The following is a 15,809-nucleotide window of genomic DNA, read 5'->3' on the forward strand; positions in this document are numbered from 1 at the left end:
TCTTTTTGTTGATGTTTAGCCCAATTTGTCCTGCAAAATTCTGAAGTTTCTTGGTCTTTTCTTGTATGTGTTGGTGGGTGTGAGAAAGCAAAGCTATGTCATCGGCAAAGTCTAGATCTTCCAAGATGGAGAAGGTATTCCATCTGATGCCTCTTGGTGTATCTTTCGTTGTTTGTCGCATCACCCAATCAATGGCTATGATGAAAAGTGTTGATGACATAACACAGCCTTGACGGACTCCAGTTTTTACATTGAAATACATGTCGCTGTTGTTTCCGACTCTGCATCTGAAGTTCGTGTAGAAAATTTTGATGACGTCTATAAGTTGTTGTGGTATTCCGTATGATCTAGTTATTTTCCATAAACTTTCTCTATGTATGCTATCAAAAGCTTTTTCAAAATCTATAAAGTTAATATAGAGTTGTCTCTGCCATTCAGTGCTCTGCTCAATAATATTGCGTAGCGTGAAAATTTGGTCGATGCAGCCTCTACCTGGTCTAAATCCAGCTTGTTCTTTTCTCAATAGTTCATCTACAGATCTTGCAATTCTTTTGATTGCAACTTTGGCTAGTATCTTACTTGGGATAGAAATCAAAGTAATACCTCGCCAATTATTACAATCATTTAATGACCCTTTCTTTGGTAATTTTATGATGGTTCCTTTGTTCCACTCATCTGGTACTTTGGTCTTATTCCAGATATCTTGGAAGATGGGATGGAGAATTTTTGCGGATAGGTATGGATCGTTTTTAAAGAGTTCTGCATTGAGATTATCACTACCTGGTGCTTTGCCACTTTTCAGATTTTGATTGCTGTTATGATTTCAGATATTTCTGGTGGTTCTATATCTATGTCAAGCTCTACTTCTGCATCTTTAATTTCCGGTTCTTGAGAAGGTGGTGGCCTGTTAAGTAACTCTTCAAAATGTTCTGTCCACCTTTTTTCTTGAGCGCTTTCTGAGGTAAATATGTTACCCTGTTTGTCTTTGACAGGTAAATTTGGAGATGATCTATTCTTCCCACATGTAGTTCTTGTAATTTTGTATAATTTACTCTGTTCTCCTTTCTGTGCTGCTTCTTCTGCATTATTTGCTAGCTCTTCCATAAAATTCCGTTTGTCTGTTCGAACTAGTTTCTTAACTTCTTTTTGTATTGAGCTGTATTCTTGTTGGAGTCTTTCTTTTTGCCGAGGTGATTTGGTCTTATCTCTTTTAACTTTAATCTCTCTTCTATTATTTATTGTTTTCCAAGTTTCAGGTGTTATCCAGTCCTTATGTTTTTGCTTTTGTCGCAAACCTAAACACTCTTCGCTTGTTTTTGTATATATGTCGGTTATTTTGTTCCATTTTTCATCAATATCATCCACAACATCTTCCAAGATATTTAACGCTTCATAGCGATTCTTGAGTGTTATTGAAAAGTCATTTTTTACCTTCTAGATGTTAAGTTTTTCTGTATCATAACGAGTGGTTGTAACTTTCTTTCCAGCTGCTCTGAGCTTGAGTCTGATATTTGCTGTAACAAGTTGATGGTCACTTTCTACATCAGCTCCTCTTTTGACTCTTACATCTAGCAAAGATCGTCTCCACATTCCATTTATCATGATGTGGTCAATTTGATTTCTGTCTCTTAAGTTTGGTGAATACCACGTTAACTTGTGGATATCCTTATGAGGGAATAGTGTGCCTCCAATGACATAGTTGTTGATGTTGCAGAAGTCAGTTAATCTTTCACCATTTTCATTCATACTACCACATCCATGTGTACCCATAGTTCTTTCAAAGTTCAAGTTGTTATTGCCTACTTTTGCATTCAGGTCACCCATGATTATTTTGGTGTCATGATGTGGGGTTTGATCTAACTCTTGTTGAAGTTGCTCGTAGAATGCATCTTTGTCTTCATCGCTGGCATCATTTATTGGAGCATAGCACTGAAGTAGCGTCATATTAACCTGTTTACCTCTCAATCTAGCCATGATCAATCTGTTGCTGACTGGTTTCCATTCCATCAGGGTTCTGTCTACTCCTTTCTTTAGAATGATAGCTACTCCCTCCTGATGTTTCCCATCTTCTCTTCCTGAGTATAGTACTGTTTCGCCTGTTGTTGTTTTTATCTTTCCTGATCCTGTCCATCTACTTTCACTGACACCTAAAATTTGTAGTTTGTACCGTTGCATCTCAGCTGTTATCTGTGCGAGCTTGCCTGTTGCATACATCGTTCTCACATTCCAACACCCGATGTTTGTATTGGTTTTTACCATGTTGAGGGCCTCCCTAGTCATGTTGGTAGTCTCCTCTCGGCTTTTTCTACCTACAGTCATTAAAGCTCCACTGTTGGTGCGGTGGGGGCTCTCCTCCACAGTTGTAGATTTTTTCTTTGTTGCTGTTTCCGTAACATATCTTTTTTAGAAGTTAGGGTTGTTAGCCCTAAGCTTAACCCCCATAACTTGGAGGACCAGTAGATTTTCTGTAGGGGGGTCCTTCCCTTAGATGGATGCATCACCATGCTAACGAGTACCATCTTTACGGATATTCTGTCTGGGTTTTCTCCCATAGCCTTTGACTGTCCAAAGCCTTCTACAAGGCAGTAGTGTGATGCAATTTAACCCATAGCTGGATCAAGGTTGATGAGTGCTAGGGCGTATCCACACGCCGATGGGCCTACACACTGCATCTCTAGGGTCCTTGATACGCCGAGATCCTCTACAGTTTAGCCTAGGATACTAGACCCTAGTTACCGTGTGCTGTCGCGAGGAGGCACTGTAGAGGTCTTAGACTGGTAGAGGCTTTGTACTGACAAGAAAGACTTCCGCACTCGGCTTTCTTTTTCACCTACAAGTAGGCTAGTCAGCGGGGATATTCAATAGAACACCAATTATTAGAGCTTTTACAACTCTGTTCTTGGTGTATTAGAAAATAAGCCAAAAAATAAAATAAATAATAATAATAAATAAATAAATAAATATAAAAATAAAATGCTGCTTCGTTTTGTTTTTTTTTGTTTTGTTTTTTTTTGTGACTTGTCGAAAGCGTTTGATAATGTGTGACACAAAGGTTAACTGCATAAATTTAAATCATACGGCATAACTGGTGATCTTTTAAAATGGTTTAAAAGTTATCTTGAAAAATGGGAACAAAGAGTTGTAATAAAAAATACAATGTCTCCCCATTTGCGGTGTCTCAGCTAGAGTTTCACAAGGCTTTGTGTTTGGTCCGCTGTCATTCATCATTTTTGTCAAAGATATACATGTCTCTGAAAAACTAATTTCATTGACTTTTTATGAGCAACTCGGCGGGTTTTTCTAGAAAAGCAGAGGACGCTTACCCTACCGGTGCACCTGGTCCATGCTCCCAGTTTTTAGTGGAGTCCGAGTTGCTCATTTACTTATGTTACTTTGTATGTATGATTTTAGTTACTTTATGTTCTTTGTTGTGTATGTCTGTTTTCCATGTCTGGTCTTTGTCCCTGGATTACATTTTTTTGATTACCGCTATAGCCTTGGTTCCCTTGATTACTCATTGACAAGACTTTGTAGATGATGCATCATTTGGAGTTTCTGGATCCAATCTTGTACCTATTGAATCTGTCACAGGTCGTGATCTTGCTAAACTAGACGACTGGTCTATAAAGTGGTTGACGACGTTTAATCCGGACAAGAAGAGTCCTAATGATTTCGAACATGACTATACCTAATATTAACATTAACTTCAATAATCAAGCTATTCCTGTTGTTGACTCTCATAAACACTTAGGTGTACATTTAGTCAAAAAGGCAAAAGGAATACTCACATTGACAATATCATAAAAAAGTGCCATGAAACATACCAACGTGATGCGAAAGCTTAAATATAAAATTTGTAGGAATACTTTAGCAAAAAATTTTACATAGTTTATGCACGGCCAATCTTAGAATATGCACGTGAAGTGTTGGACAACTGTGGTGTAGTTTATTGGAATAAGTTGGAAAATATACAACTTGAAGCATATTCATTCATTAAACATGTCATATTCTGATTTTCCTTTTGTGCTGATTCTCGTAATTACGACACCCCTTCATAAAATCCTGGATCCGCCCCTGTTAACAGCCCAAATTGTACCTCCTTATCTGTGTAATTTACTTCCTCAAACAATGAAAAGTACTACTGAGTATCCCATAAGAAATGGTTATATATATTAAATATAATATAATACTACCCTTCTGTAGACTTTCTATAGCAGAAGAATCCTTTATTACCTCCACGATAGGACATTGGAATAAACTAGATCAATCAACAAGCTTTAAGAGATTGGGATTCGTTATCAAAATTCAAAAGCAAACTAAAGCGTAAGTAAGAACCAATATCCCAAAATACTATGTTTTTGGACCTAGACGACTAAATATTGTTCTAACACAAATGAGAGGCGGAGCATCATTTTTTAAATTATGACCTTCGTGAAGTAAACTTTGTATGTAATCCAACTTGTAGATATGGATTCAGAATAGAAACTCAATACCACGGTTTTTTTCGAATGTCGTCTCTTATCTAAGGCAGAAATTAATGAATGGTCTTTACGTGGTTAGCGGGAAATTAATGAATGGTCTTACTTGGTTAGCGGGAAATTAATGAATGGTCTCACGTGGTTAGCGGGAAATCCGCTAATTAATCTAGAACTATTTTTACAAAAGACACGAGGATCTATCTAACGAACTAAACGTGTTATTATTGAAGTCTCTATTTGAATATATATATATATATATATATATATATATATATATATATATATGTATATATATATATATATATATATATATATATCTAATTAAAAAATTAAACTAAACCTCCGTCCGATTAGATTCGAATTTTCCTGTTACTTCTAGTACCACAACTTTTTTTTTTTTTTATTAAATAGTGGTATTAAGCATTTCTTTGCTATATTTTCAATGAATGGGCCCAGAAACTGACAAAAATATAAATGTTTAATCAATTTAGCGCACACAAATCGGACGGAAATATTGGTTCCCAATTCATTTCTTGTTATTGACTACAATGCATTTTCCAGTATTAAGACGAGAAAAAAATATAATTGGACATATTCAGATATAATTAATTCTTTGATTTTTTTAATGACAATATTTGTATTCTACACAGACATGTTATTGGTATTCCAATTGGTACTAAGTGTGCCCCTTTCACAATCGAATTGTTTCTCTAGTGTTACGAAACGCAGTCCATGACTAAACTCTTTAACGATCCTTTTAAACATGACATGTTAGAGCTATAGATATCTTGACCGTAAATAATAACAACTTCGAAAACTATGTTCAAGATATCTATCCAAAAGAACTTCAATTGACCAAGTCAAACATGTACTCGTACATTTTTTTTTAAAATCAGTTCAATTGTTCATCAAACAGTCAAATCATTTGACATAGGATGATCACAGCAAGAAACTTGAACTTCACCCTGTTAATATTTCCCTTGTTTTCTCTCTTTTATACTCTTTTTAGTTCAGATATCTATTGCCACAGACACTGAAATGACAAGCTACTAAAAATATAAAACTATTCTATTTAGTTTTCTGGCTTTAAACGTATGTTTAACATTTTAACAAAGAATAATAAAATCCAGAAGTTCTATCTTTTAAAGTTTCAAAAATAATATTTTGCTTTCTCGAAATTAAATGATATTTTTCGCTATTTATTCTTCTTGTTCATTAACCTTTATTCTAAGCATTGTGTCTCTTCTTATCACTTTTTGTTGCATATTAGTGAGACCCTTTTCCAAGATGGCTGCGCCCTTGACGGAAAACGAACTTGAATCGAAAGGAAAAAGCAAATCATTGACCCAAGATAAATCTGACAGTAAATTCAAAGGTTGTCTTTTTATACAAACTTGAAAAACAATTATAAAAGTCGAGCACTTTGTCTTTATAACCTCTTATATTAGAGAAAATTAAAAGAGTTGTGCAGAAATGACAAAGGGAGATAACCATTCTTTAAATAGTTACAGGAATGCTTTCTTGAACAGGTTCACTATAGGCTAGAAACCACTAATTCCACTTCCCATAGGCTTCTATGCTAATTTCACAATATTCAATTGCTTCTCTGGACTTTACCTTAACTTTAACCTGCAGAGGACTATATATCAGCATGATTCTACAAAGTCATATGTCAGCTCATAATCCTCAGAATGGCATGTGGGGTTAGCAGACTTGCAGTGCAGTACTGGTCACTGGAAGTGAAGGATCTATAAATAGCATGCGAAATCCCAGTGTTTTCACAAGATAGGGGTATATTTAAAAATCATTATGGAGATTAGGCTTCACATCACAAGAAGCAAAATGCACCTATAAAATGTACAGAAATGTTTTTCCTTTCAGAAATTGTTTAAATTTTTTAAATAAGATGAGAACTTTTTTCACAGCACTATGAGGAACAGGGGTAATTTCTGCGTAGGACTATTTTTGCGTACGTTCCAAATGCTCATTGGTTGAATTGGTGGTCTGTAACCTCCACGTGACATCAGAGAAACTGCCTAAATTTACATAGTGATTATCATTATACTTTCAACTGAAAGAGTTCAGAGTTCAGTCTGAAAACTAAGGAAAAATATTCTTTTTTCAGTACTCGCAGCCACACTCCACAGCCTGGCACAGGCAATAAAAAATAGCATCCACAACCGGCACAAGTGTAAATACAGATTTTGGGTGGAATAAAATGTCAGATTTCCTTAAAGATTTGAATTATATTAATATAAATCCAGCGCCCAACTCAATTCAAATTCAAAATGTTTAGTAGAAACTAGAATTGTAGGTCTTGGGTCTCATATGATAAGGCAAACCTTCAAGTTGATATGATTTTAGGCTATCCTGGTGTCATCGGTTCTTGATAGCATAGCAATGTTGTTTACCTGTTTGTTGAACTACTTATTAAATTGTTACAATTTTACAGTCATTATATTAACTGATTTTTGTTTTTATTTTCCCAGAAGATTGGCGAGATTGCATGCTTACATTGAGAGAAAAACACATTTTAGTTAGGTGACCTATTAATGACTTTACTATGGGTACTATGCATCAGTTCATGATAGGGATATGTATGGATTTGTATGGAGGGCATGAGGGACATAAAGTGAAAGTAAAAAAAATAAATAATTCAATACATTTTCATCGATATTTCATATTTTCAGGGTCCATATATTACTTCAAATGAATGTTACAATTGATTAAATTTGATATGGCTAAAAAATTTTAATCACATCTTATATTTTTTAATTTGCTGTGATATGTTGTTCCAAGTATAGAAGCAAAGATATGCAAGGTTTTTTGTATTATAATTCACCCAAATGTAATAGGCTTTTCATATTATTACTCTTCTTTATCTCTTAAAACATTGATAACGTCATGACGTTTTTAACGTTTTCTAGTAAGAAATATTAAGATACGACCAGTACTGTGCACCATACAATTTTTTTTCTGACATAGCCATGCTTATATCCCGACTGCCCATGACTGCTGAATATATGACCTACCACTTTCTATAAAATTTTTTTACATTCAAATTGTGTGTTGGGAGAGGTGGGTGCTTAAAATATGAACTTATTTGGGTTTAAGAGAAAGGTAAAATAATGGGGTACTAAAGTTTATTGGTCTTACAAATACCTTTATACACAATATAGTCAAATCAAAGCCCAATAGAAGCAAGGAAGTGTTCAGTAGGTTAATTCTTTGTGAATAGACAACACATGCGATTTCTTTTTTTATGTCATATTGCTTATGTGCATTGCTATCAAGAACTCACGACTATCAACAGATGAATGCACGATACATGTACATTAATGCCTATGATGTATAATATCTGAATATTAAAGGGAATGGATCGCTTTGAAATTGTACCACATGGTGCCATACCCTTCAATGAAGGTTGGAATTGATTTTTGAGGTTTTGACGGGAACCATTTAGAATTAGGAATAAGGGACCACAAAGTGACCACTTTGATTCTAGTCAAATTCTTATTCTGTGTCAAATATCTAATTGTAATAAAAATTCAAACCTATTTCATGTTTAAATGGTGTGTCCAAACTTGTATCAAGCTGTGCCTTACAAAACATTTTATTTATACTAACTATAATACAAAATGTAATGCTAGTGACAATAAGTCATATTACTTATCATTTGCTATAGTTCTGTTGGTTTGCAGCCATTCTTTCAATAATTAACATGAAAAGTGTTCCCAAAATCTGCCATTGGCTGCTATTTCAGGGTCATATATTTTCTTGGTTATCTTGTAGAGTTCTACCATGTCTCTTCTTATCCTCCTGTAAATGACTGTTGGTAGATTTCAGTCAGATTTTATGGACCTCATATTTGCTCTGTCTGTCTCTTTTGGGTCTGTTGTATTTTGTCAATTAAATTTTCTTGTATAGTGCCCAAATTGAATTGGTATTGTCAAGTTGTAATCTCACAAATAATTTATAAAGTGGGATGAATGTGTCTGCATCCAGATTTTTATAGGTCTTATTATTGTTAAAATTGAATAGGCATTGCTCACTTTACTAGCATGTGTCATCAATTACTGCAAATCTTTCCTTCTTCAGTTCTGCCTACATATTGCACATTAAAATGTTTATTTATTGTGTATAGATATTAGCAGTGAATATGTCCAGTGTTTAATTAATTTTCATAAATTTATCACATGTGAAGTTATCAGGTAATTTTACCCACTGACCCTTTCCTGCCAAAACTTCACAACACTTTTCTCTTTTTTTGATATAACTGATGATTTTAAATATATCAATCTGCCAATCACGAGATTTATAATTTATTTGAAAATAATAATGAATTATTGAGAAAATCTATATAAATAATAGGAGAATCTATGTAATGCCTTATGCTGAGAATGCTTGGAGTTTTAATGGTGCTTTAGGGTCGGAAACTCATTCAAATTCCAGCCAGTCCTGAATACAATTTTTCAATATATTTACTACATTGAATATGGCTATATAAATTTTTGCTAAAATTAGCCAACCCTGCCAAAAAATAGCCAGTCTTGGGCTGGCTTGCAGGCTACTATTTCTAACTCTGAATGGAGCTGTAATTAGGGCACAGAAGGAGTTTTGCACACTAGTTAAATCTTGGCATTCTTTAGCACATGTGATCATGTTCTGGTTATTCACTCTTTCCACTTAGGTATCCTTTTATTATCTTCACCTTTTGTCTAACATCTGCTTATTTACATGTTATGGCATTTCTCAGGATGAGAATTGCAGTAAGTAGCCAGGATTGGTGTTGGTCCAGTAATCAATTTTATCATAATCATTTTTGTAAAATATCCCTATCTCCTTTATGTCTTATCTCTCATGGATTTTTTTGTGTCTGTAAACAAATAAGTTGGTGATTTTACATTATCTAGCAGATGGTTGATATACAAGACAAAGTAATAAGGTCCAAGAACAGTTACCTTATAAATTTGAATTTTCTCAGTGCTGTCAAACACAGCACAGGTTTTATTTGGACTTTTTATAGCACATTTTCCAATTGCATATAAAAAAAACATTTATTGAATTCAGATAACACAGTTGTTAAGATGAAAGCTTATGACACAGAGAAGCACAACACTATTGCCAGTGGGTTTTAAAATTTGTGCAGATACAAGTACATTTGTATTAGTTAAACATCACATAAAGCGGCTTTGATATATTTTACATATATGTATCAAATCAAACCCCAATTCGTGGTGCAAATAAAATATGTCAGATCAAGTTCATAATTTTGAAATTCTGTAATTGAATTTAATTTGCTATGTCATTTGTGTTGGTGTTCTGCCATTCCACCAAAGATTGTATTCTTTTTTTTACAGAAATATTATTTTTCACTGGAATTGCAAGTGTTTCTATGATTGGTGGATTTAGTGCTGCACTAACAAGGACAAAAAAGAAAGATCCTGATTATTTCATGAAAGTAAGGTTTAATAATTTAATTTCAGAAGTAACACTTTTTCTGATTGGATAAAAAGTTATTCCATCATCTCATAGACCAAATTTTGAAGTTTGACTGTAATGTCATCAACCTTTTTAAATGATTTGATACTAGAATTGAATTATAAGGAATGACTTACATTTTTTTTGGGTTTATTTGAAATAATCTCAATGCCTGTGGTGTTTGAAAATAACCTGCATGATTGAGATTATTTCTTCGTAGACTGAAAAAATATAAAAGTCACTCCTTAATTATTACATATGTCAATCACATATACAGTGATTGGGACTAGAGGTAGCCATGTGCCATTTACCACATTCCATCTGAAAATGTCCCATTAAAACAAGATTTCACAATCAATGTTAAGTAATATTTTCTATATAAACTATACAAAATCTTCAATACCATTAAGACTCAATTATCTTGAAATAAAGTTCAGTGAACAATGTTTTATAAATCAAATTTGTATAATATAGTTGGAGAAAAAAAATTGGAAAATCTAAAGACCAAAGTTATTACCAGTAGATCTAAAATAAATTGATTAAAGTCATAGTCATTAAATCATAAACTGCAATGAATTCATATTTTTTTTTACACGTGTCAATTGTCTCTAACTTATGTCACAGTATATTGTTTTTCCAGGGATTTACTGCAGGTCAAGATGCCATATCGGGTTCAGCTTTAGGGACAAGAGCTTTGATGATAGGAACTGCCATTTCTGTGTCTAGTGTTGGTTTACTGTTTTTTGCTGCTTATAAACTCTCCGGGGCACAAAGTGTAAGGTTTTAGAAGTACATGTAGATTAACAATACATGAATACTAAATGGTAAACAGAAGTACAGAAGACATTACATGTATTATATTACACTACAGCCTTGTTATACCTATGTCAATTACATTTCACTGTTAATTTATATTCAAATCTAAGTTTTATCAAATGTTTTGTTGCTTAAGACATGGAAACTGATTTGTTATTGTTTTTGTAAATTCACAGCTTTCAAGTCTTAGTTAGAATTGAATATTAGTTGAAAAAAAAATAATGCTTGCTCTTTAGATTTTCTTTTCATATTGAAATTTGTATCAACTCTTTTATTTCAGGAAAGACTTATATTTTTTCGGTCTATGAAGAAATGACCTCAATCACATGGCGCATACTGAATACCTGTGTAGCAAGTTATTTTCATATGTAGGTTATTTTCAAATGTGCACCATAGGCTTTGAGGTTATTTCAAATGTGCACCATAGGCATTGAGGTTATTTCAAATGTGTACTATAGGCATTGAGGTTATTTCAAATGTGCACCATAGGCATTGAGGTTATTTCAAATAGACCGAAAATACACTTTTGCAGTACTTTTAAAGTATTATTTATTCTTAGCTTTAATTTGACTTCTTTCAATCAACACACACACAGATTATGCACTTACAGTGTATAGATCTAGCTTTTTTTTGTATTACATAGAAGGATTGCCATTTGACCTGGAAGTAAGACCATTGCAGGTCAGATTCATTTCGTTTGATGACTTACATGTAATTGTTAAGGGATAAAGTAATTTTCTTTCTCTTCCTCTGTGATTAATACTTCTTTTTATCACTCTAGTGCCAAGTTTAAAGGTAAAAGGTTTCCCAATAGCATATTCAATACATATTTAGTCCAAAGTAATAGATGGAACCCTTATCATACTCATGGTCAAAGGTCAAGATCACAGTCAGCAGGGGATATTAGGCTTTGTGTTATCATTGTTAGAATATATCTACATACCTATCTTATTATTGCTTTTAAACCAAGTCTATGCATATGCTTAGGATGAGGATAATATAGTCAAGGGTTACAACAATGGTCATTCACTCAAGTGATGACATATTCTTTTATTTGATGGAACAGCCTCTATGGTCTAGTGATAGCATTTTCACCTTAAGTGTAGGAGGTCCTGTATTTATTTCTCATTTGTAACTTTAACTTTCTGCTATGACTTATTTTAAAGAAACTTAGCATTTAAAAAGAATCAAATATAGAATTTCAGAACTCCTCTGTTTTGATTTTGTTTATATTTATAGATTAGAGATTTTGGAGAAAAACTTAGAAACAAGTCACCCCAACTTCCAAAGAAAGAATCCACTGGTAGGAATGAATTTGGCAGTGTTAAGGAACTTGTGGACTACATTCTGGCTGGTGGAAAAGGCTGAATGAGTGTGAAGACAAAAATTTAAAATACATGTGAATTCCTTCTAGGAGGTAAACTTGTGGTAACAGACAAGCCATTCTTGATTTACATACTGGTAGTTTGAGGTCATTATCTAGACTGTTTGATGGCGTATGTGTTATGCAATGCTGAGAAAACTGAGAAAAGTTGCTCTCTGTGAAAGGGTTTTGTCCTTTACACAGACAAAATTATTTCACATGATTTTCACACGAATTTCACATGATTTTCACCTGAATTGAGCAAATAAACTTTGTGATAAAGTTCACATGAAATTCAGGTGAAATGAGCCTTCAAGGAAAATCACGTGAATTGTTCACATGAAAGTCGTGTTAAGTGAATTTCACATAGAAATCATGTTAATTTCATGTGAAGTTCACATGAATTGCACGTGAAGCTCGATTAACATGAACTTCATATGAAAAATATTTGCCTATGTAGTATGTTAATCTTTTATAATGTTAGTTTATAAATCAGATTAGAATGTATTTTCACCTTAGGTATTGATTATCATGAATTAAATTGATATTTTGAACATTGTTCAAAGTTGACCTAAAAAATAAAGCATGTAAAAATTGCATAAAGGTGTACCCCTTTACACCAACTTTGAATGAAAGTTGAAGAATTGTGATATCATGATCATGTTATTTTGCTATGAGAACAGAAACAATTGTAAAATTGGAAATTATTGCATGTTGAAAATTGTTTTGAATAAAATAGTTTTGAATGATTTGTCTGAATTGGTTATCGTTAGGATATGGAAATATATTACTTATTTGACATGATAATAATTTTAATAGAGCACTGTTTATGGGTACAATTACATTTTGGTTATTCACAATAACCAATTGATTATCCTATGTATTTTATAAATTTTCTCCATTATTAAATGCTATTTTCAAAACTAATTTTAAATTATGGATGGAAAGAATGATATTCATGTTGTGACATTTTATATGAAGATAGTCCGAGAGTGAATTAATCAAATGTGTTTAACAATGTGAATTGTAGAAATAAATTACAAAGGGAACATTTGATCTCTGCTAACTATATGATATTAAACAGTTTTAATTCATTTCAATCATTAACGTTCAAACTTTTGTATAACTAATGGAAACATTGACAGCTAGTTTTTCAGTACATTATTTACAATGTTATTTTTTGGGTTGTTTGTTGATGTATTTTGTCTGTGATATTTAATTAATAAATTTTAAATATTGTTGTGTGAGTACTATAATATGCATAGAACAAAAATATCTATTTGTATTTAAGGCGGTAGACCTAGGATAAGGGACATAGCTCATGAAATCAGTGATATGTTTGTATCATATTCTATTTCACCAAAACCTATCAAGCTTTCATTTGAAACAGAATGAAATCAGTCCAAGTTACTTTGATGCTTATTACATGAGATTGATGTAAAATGCTGAATACAAACAGTTCTATGACTTGTAATAGTTGTGTCCCTTACTGTAGGCCTACCTCTTTAAGGTCATTCCAAGTAGAAAGTAAATTGCTCTAGTATGTCAAAAAGTATTATCTAAAATATATTGTTTTTATCAGTGATATGGAAGGATGTTTCTTACAGTTGGTTGTCAATGGACATTGCCAGTTGCTGTTAATTTTAGGTTTTTAAAAAAAAAACCTATACAGGGAGCTCTGCTTTGCCTTCTTGCAAATTCATACGGAAGTATATTTGAATTGTTTAAAAAGAATATTTTTTATGTAGAACTGTTTATGGTAAAATTACAAACAATATTTTTAAAAAGTCTCTTCCAATAGAGAATATTTGGCAAGAGAATGTTCAATAAAAATGTAAAAGGAGTTTAGTTTTTTTCATAATTCAAGGGAAAAGGCTCTGTGATCCCCAGTTTTCATTTTAAAATATGAACAAATGGTGGATAAGTGTTCTTTTTACAAATTTTGTTAAGATATGATATTGTCTAGATTTTAATACTTTGCAAAATATAGAGAATTCCCTCTATCTTTTTTACAAAATTTTGGAAAAAATTGCCTACATTTTTAGACCAGATTTAAATATATTACTATAAATAAAAGCTTGTTTGAAATATTTTATTTTAAAAATGTTGAAACAGAAGAAATGGGAGAAAATTGGAAATTCTGAAATATCCCTTTATTATATGACTGCAAACATTTTTTGGTTGTATAATGGTATCATCATGTTGTGGTACTGATTGGTGTCCATCAACTTTGGTTTAAGTACAAAAACTTCAGGAAAGCTTGTCAATGTGTCATAGTTTACCTTTTCTCTTTCGTCTACCCTGGACTTTTTATCAGCAACTCCGCAGGTGATTCTAGAAAAGCAGAGGAGGCTGACCCTACCAGTGCACCTTGTCCATGCTCCCGGTTTTTAGGGGAGTCTGAGATGCTCATTTACTTTTGTTACTTTGTATGTATTATTTTAGTTACATTATATTCTTAGTTGTGTTCGTCTGTTTTCCATGTCTGGTCTTTGTCCCTGGATTACAATTTTTTTTATTTCCACTAGAATCTTGGTTCCCTTGATTACTCTTATCCAAACTTTTAAAATTTGAAGACATTGTTCCTAGTGAAGTGGTGTAGGGCCCTATAGTTTTTGGAGGTTTTTGCCCCACCCCTTTTGAAAATCAGGGACTAAAAAAGGGAAAATAGGTGTTATCATTAGAATTGACAGAAAAGCTTACTGTTGATCCAAATTTCATGGTGTCAGTCTGTTTCTTTTGAAAAACTTTTTGGACTTAAAGTGGTACAAAATTGGGCCACACCCCAAAAAAATCTACTTCTTTATTTTTGGTCTGATTTTGTTGGATTCTTCATGAAATTTCTGTCTGCATTGTACAATCAGATTTAGATATTTCTTACTGTTTTTGAGTTATGAGAGTCTATAGGGCCACACCTTAAAAAATCAACTTTTTATTTTTATTCTGATTTCATAATTCTGTTTTATTGGATTTCTTATGAAAATCCCTGTCTGCATCTTTCAATCAGATTTCAGATATTTCTTACCCTTTTCAAGTTATAAGGGGTCAAAGGAAAAGAAAAGAAATCAACTCTGATTTTGAAATTTTTTTAATTAATTTTCAAATTTTGTTTTATATTGTGTCCAAACCAAATGTAGAACCACAAAATGTAAGTCCTTATGCTTAAGTGTGTCAAAAATTAATATTGTGTGTCCACACTTGCCGCAACAGATCACTGCAATATTACCATGCTGCAATGCTCTTTATATGAATTAATTCACAAAACAAAGAATTAAAGTACTTGAACCCATAATTTTGTCTTCAGTTTAGTTGCAGCCATCATAGCCAAAATGTTGGTAGTGTTGGTGGGTGCCTTAAAAATGCCTTTAAATTTGAAGCATAGTTCAAATTAATCATAAATCTAAAAAAATTTCGGACTAAATCTGTGCAGTTATTCCTTTCGAGTATGGGGATTTAAGTTGACACTTTTGTATTGAAAACTTATCATAATCAGTATATAAATTGTACATTTTGTATGGTCTGATATTGGAAAATCATTCAGATTTAAAGAGTAAGAGGAAAATGATAAAATGTTCCTATCAGGCTTAATGTATATTGAATTTTATATATTTTTATTCTTTATTGTTTGCTTAAGAATTGGAAGAGCTATACAAATTTTCAGGTATTTCCGA

The 15,809-nt window shown here is 32.7% G+C and overlaps 2 protein-coding genes across 2 annotated transcripts; one reads left to right on the forward strand and one right to left on the reverse strand.

Moving 5' to 3' along the window:
• Positions 1–1,434: 1,434 nt before the first annotated feature.
• LOC148614777 (protein CFDP2-like) lies at positions 1,435–2,280 on the reverse strand. The gene has a single exon (XM_088590470.1). It carries the CDS (start codon positions 2,278–2,280, stop codon positions 1,435–1,437), a length of 846 nt encoding a protein of 281 aa, XP_088446596.1.
• Positions 2,281–5,751: 3,471 nt separating this feature from the next.
• On the forward strand, positions 5,752–15,430 carry LOC148614778 (transmembrane protein 242-like). The gene is made up of 4 exons (XM_088589139.1): positions 5,752–5,853; positions 9,839–9,939; positions 10,600–10,734; positions 12,015–15,430. Exons 1-4 carry the CDS (start codon positions 5,766–5,768, stop codon positions 12,141–12,143), a joined length of 453 nt encoding a protein of 150 aa, XP_088445265.1. The 5' UTR covers positions 5,752–5,765; the 3' UTR covers positions 12,144–15,430.
• The last annotated feature ends 379 nt before the right edge of the window (positions 15,431–15,809 follow it).

Source organism: Perna viridis, chromosome 6, assembly GCF_037379345.1.
Source record: "Perna viridis isolate PV_CMFRI_1.1 ecotype Kerala chromosome 6, ASM3737934v1, whole genome shotgun sequence".
Lineage (NCBI taxonomy): Eukaryota > Metazoa > Mollusca > Bivalvia > Mytilida > Mytilidae > Perna > Perna viridis.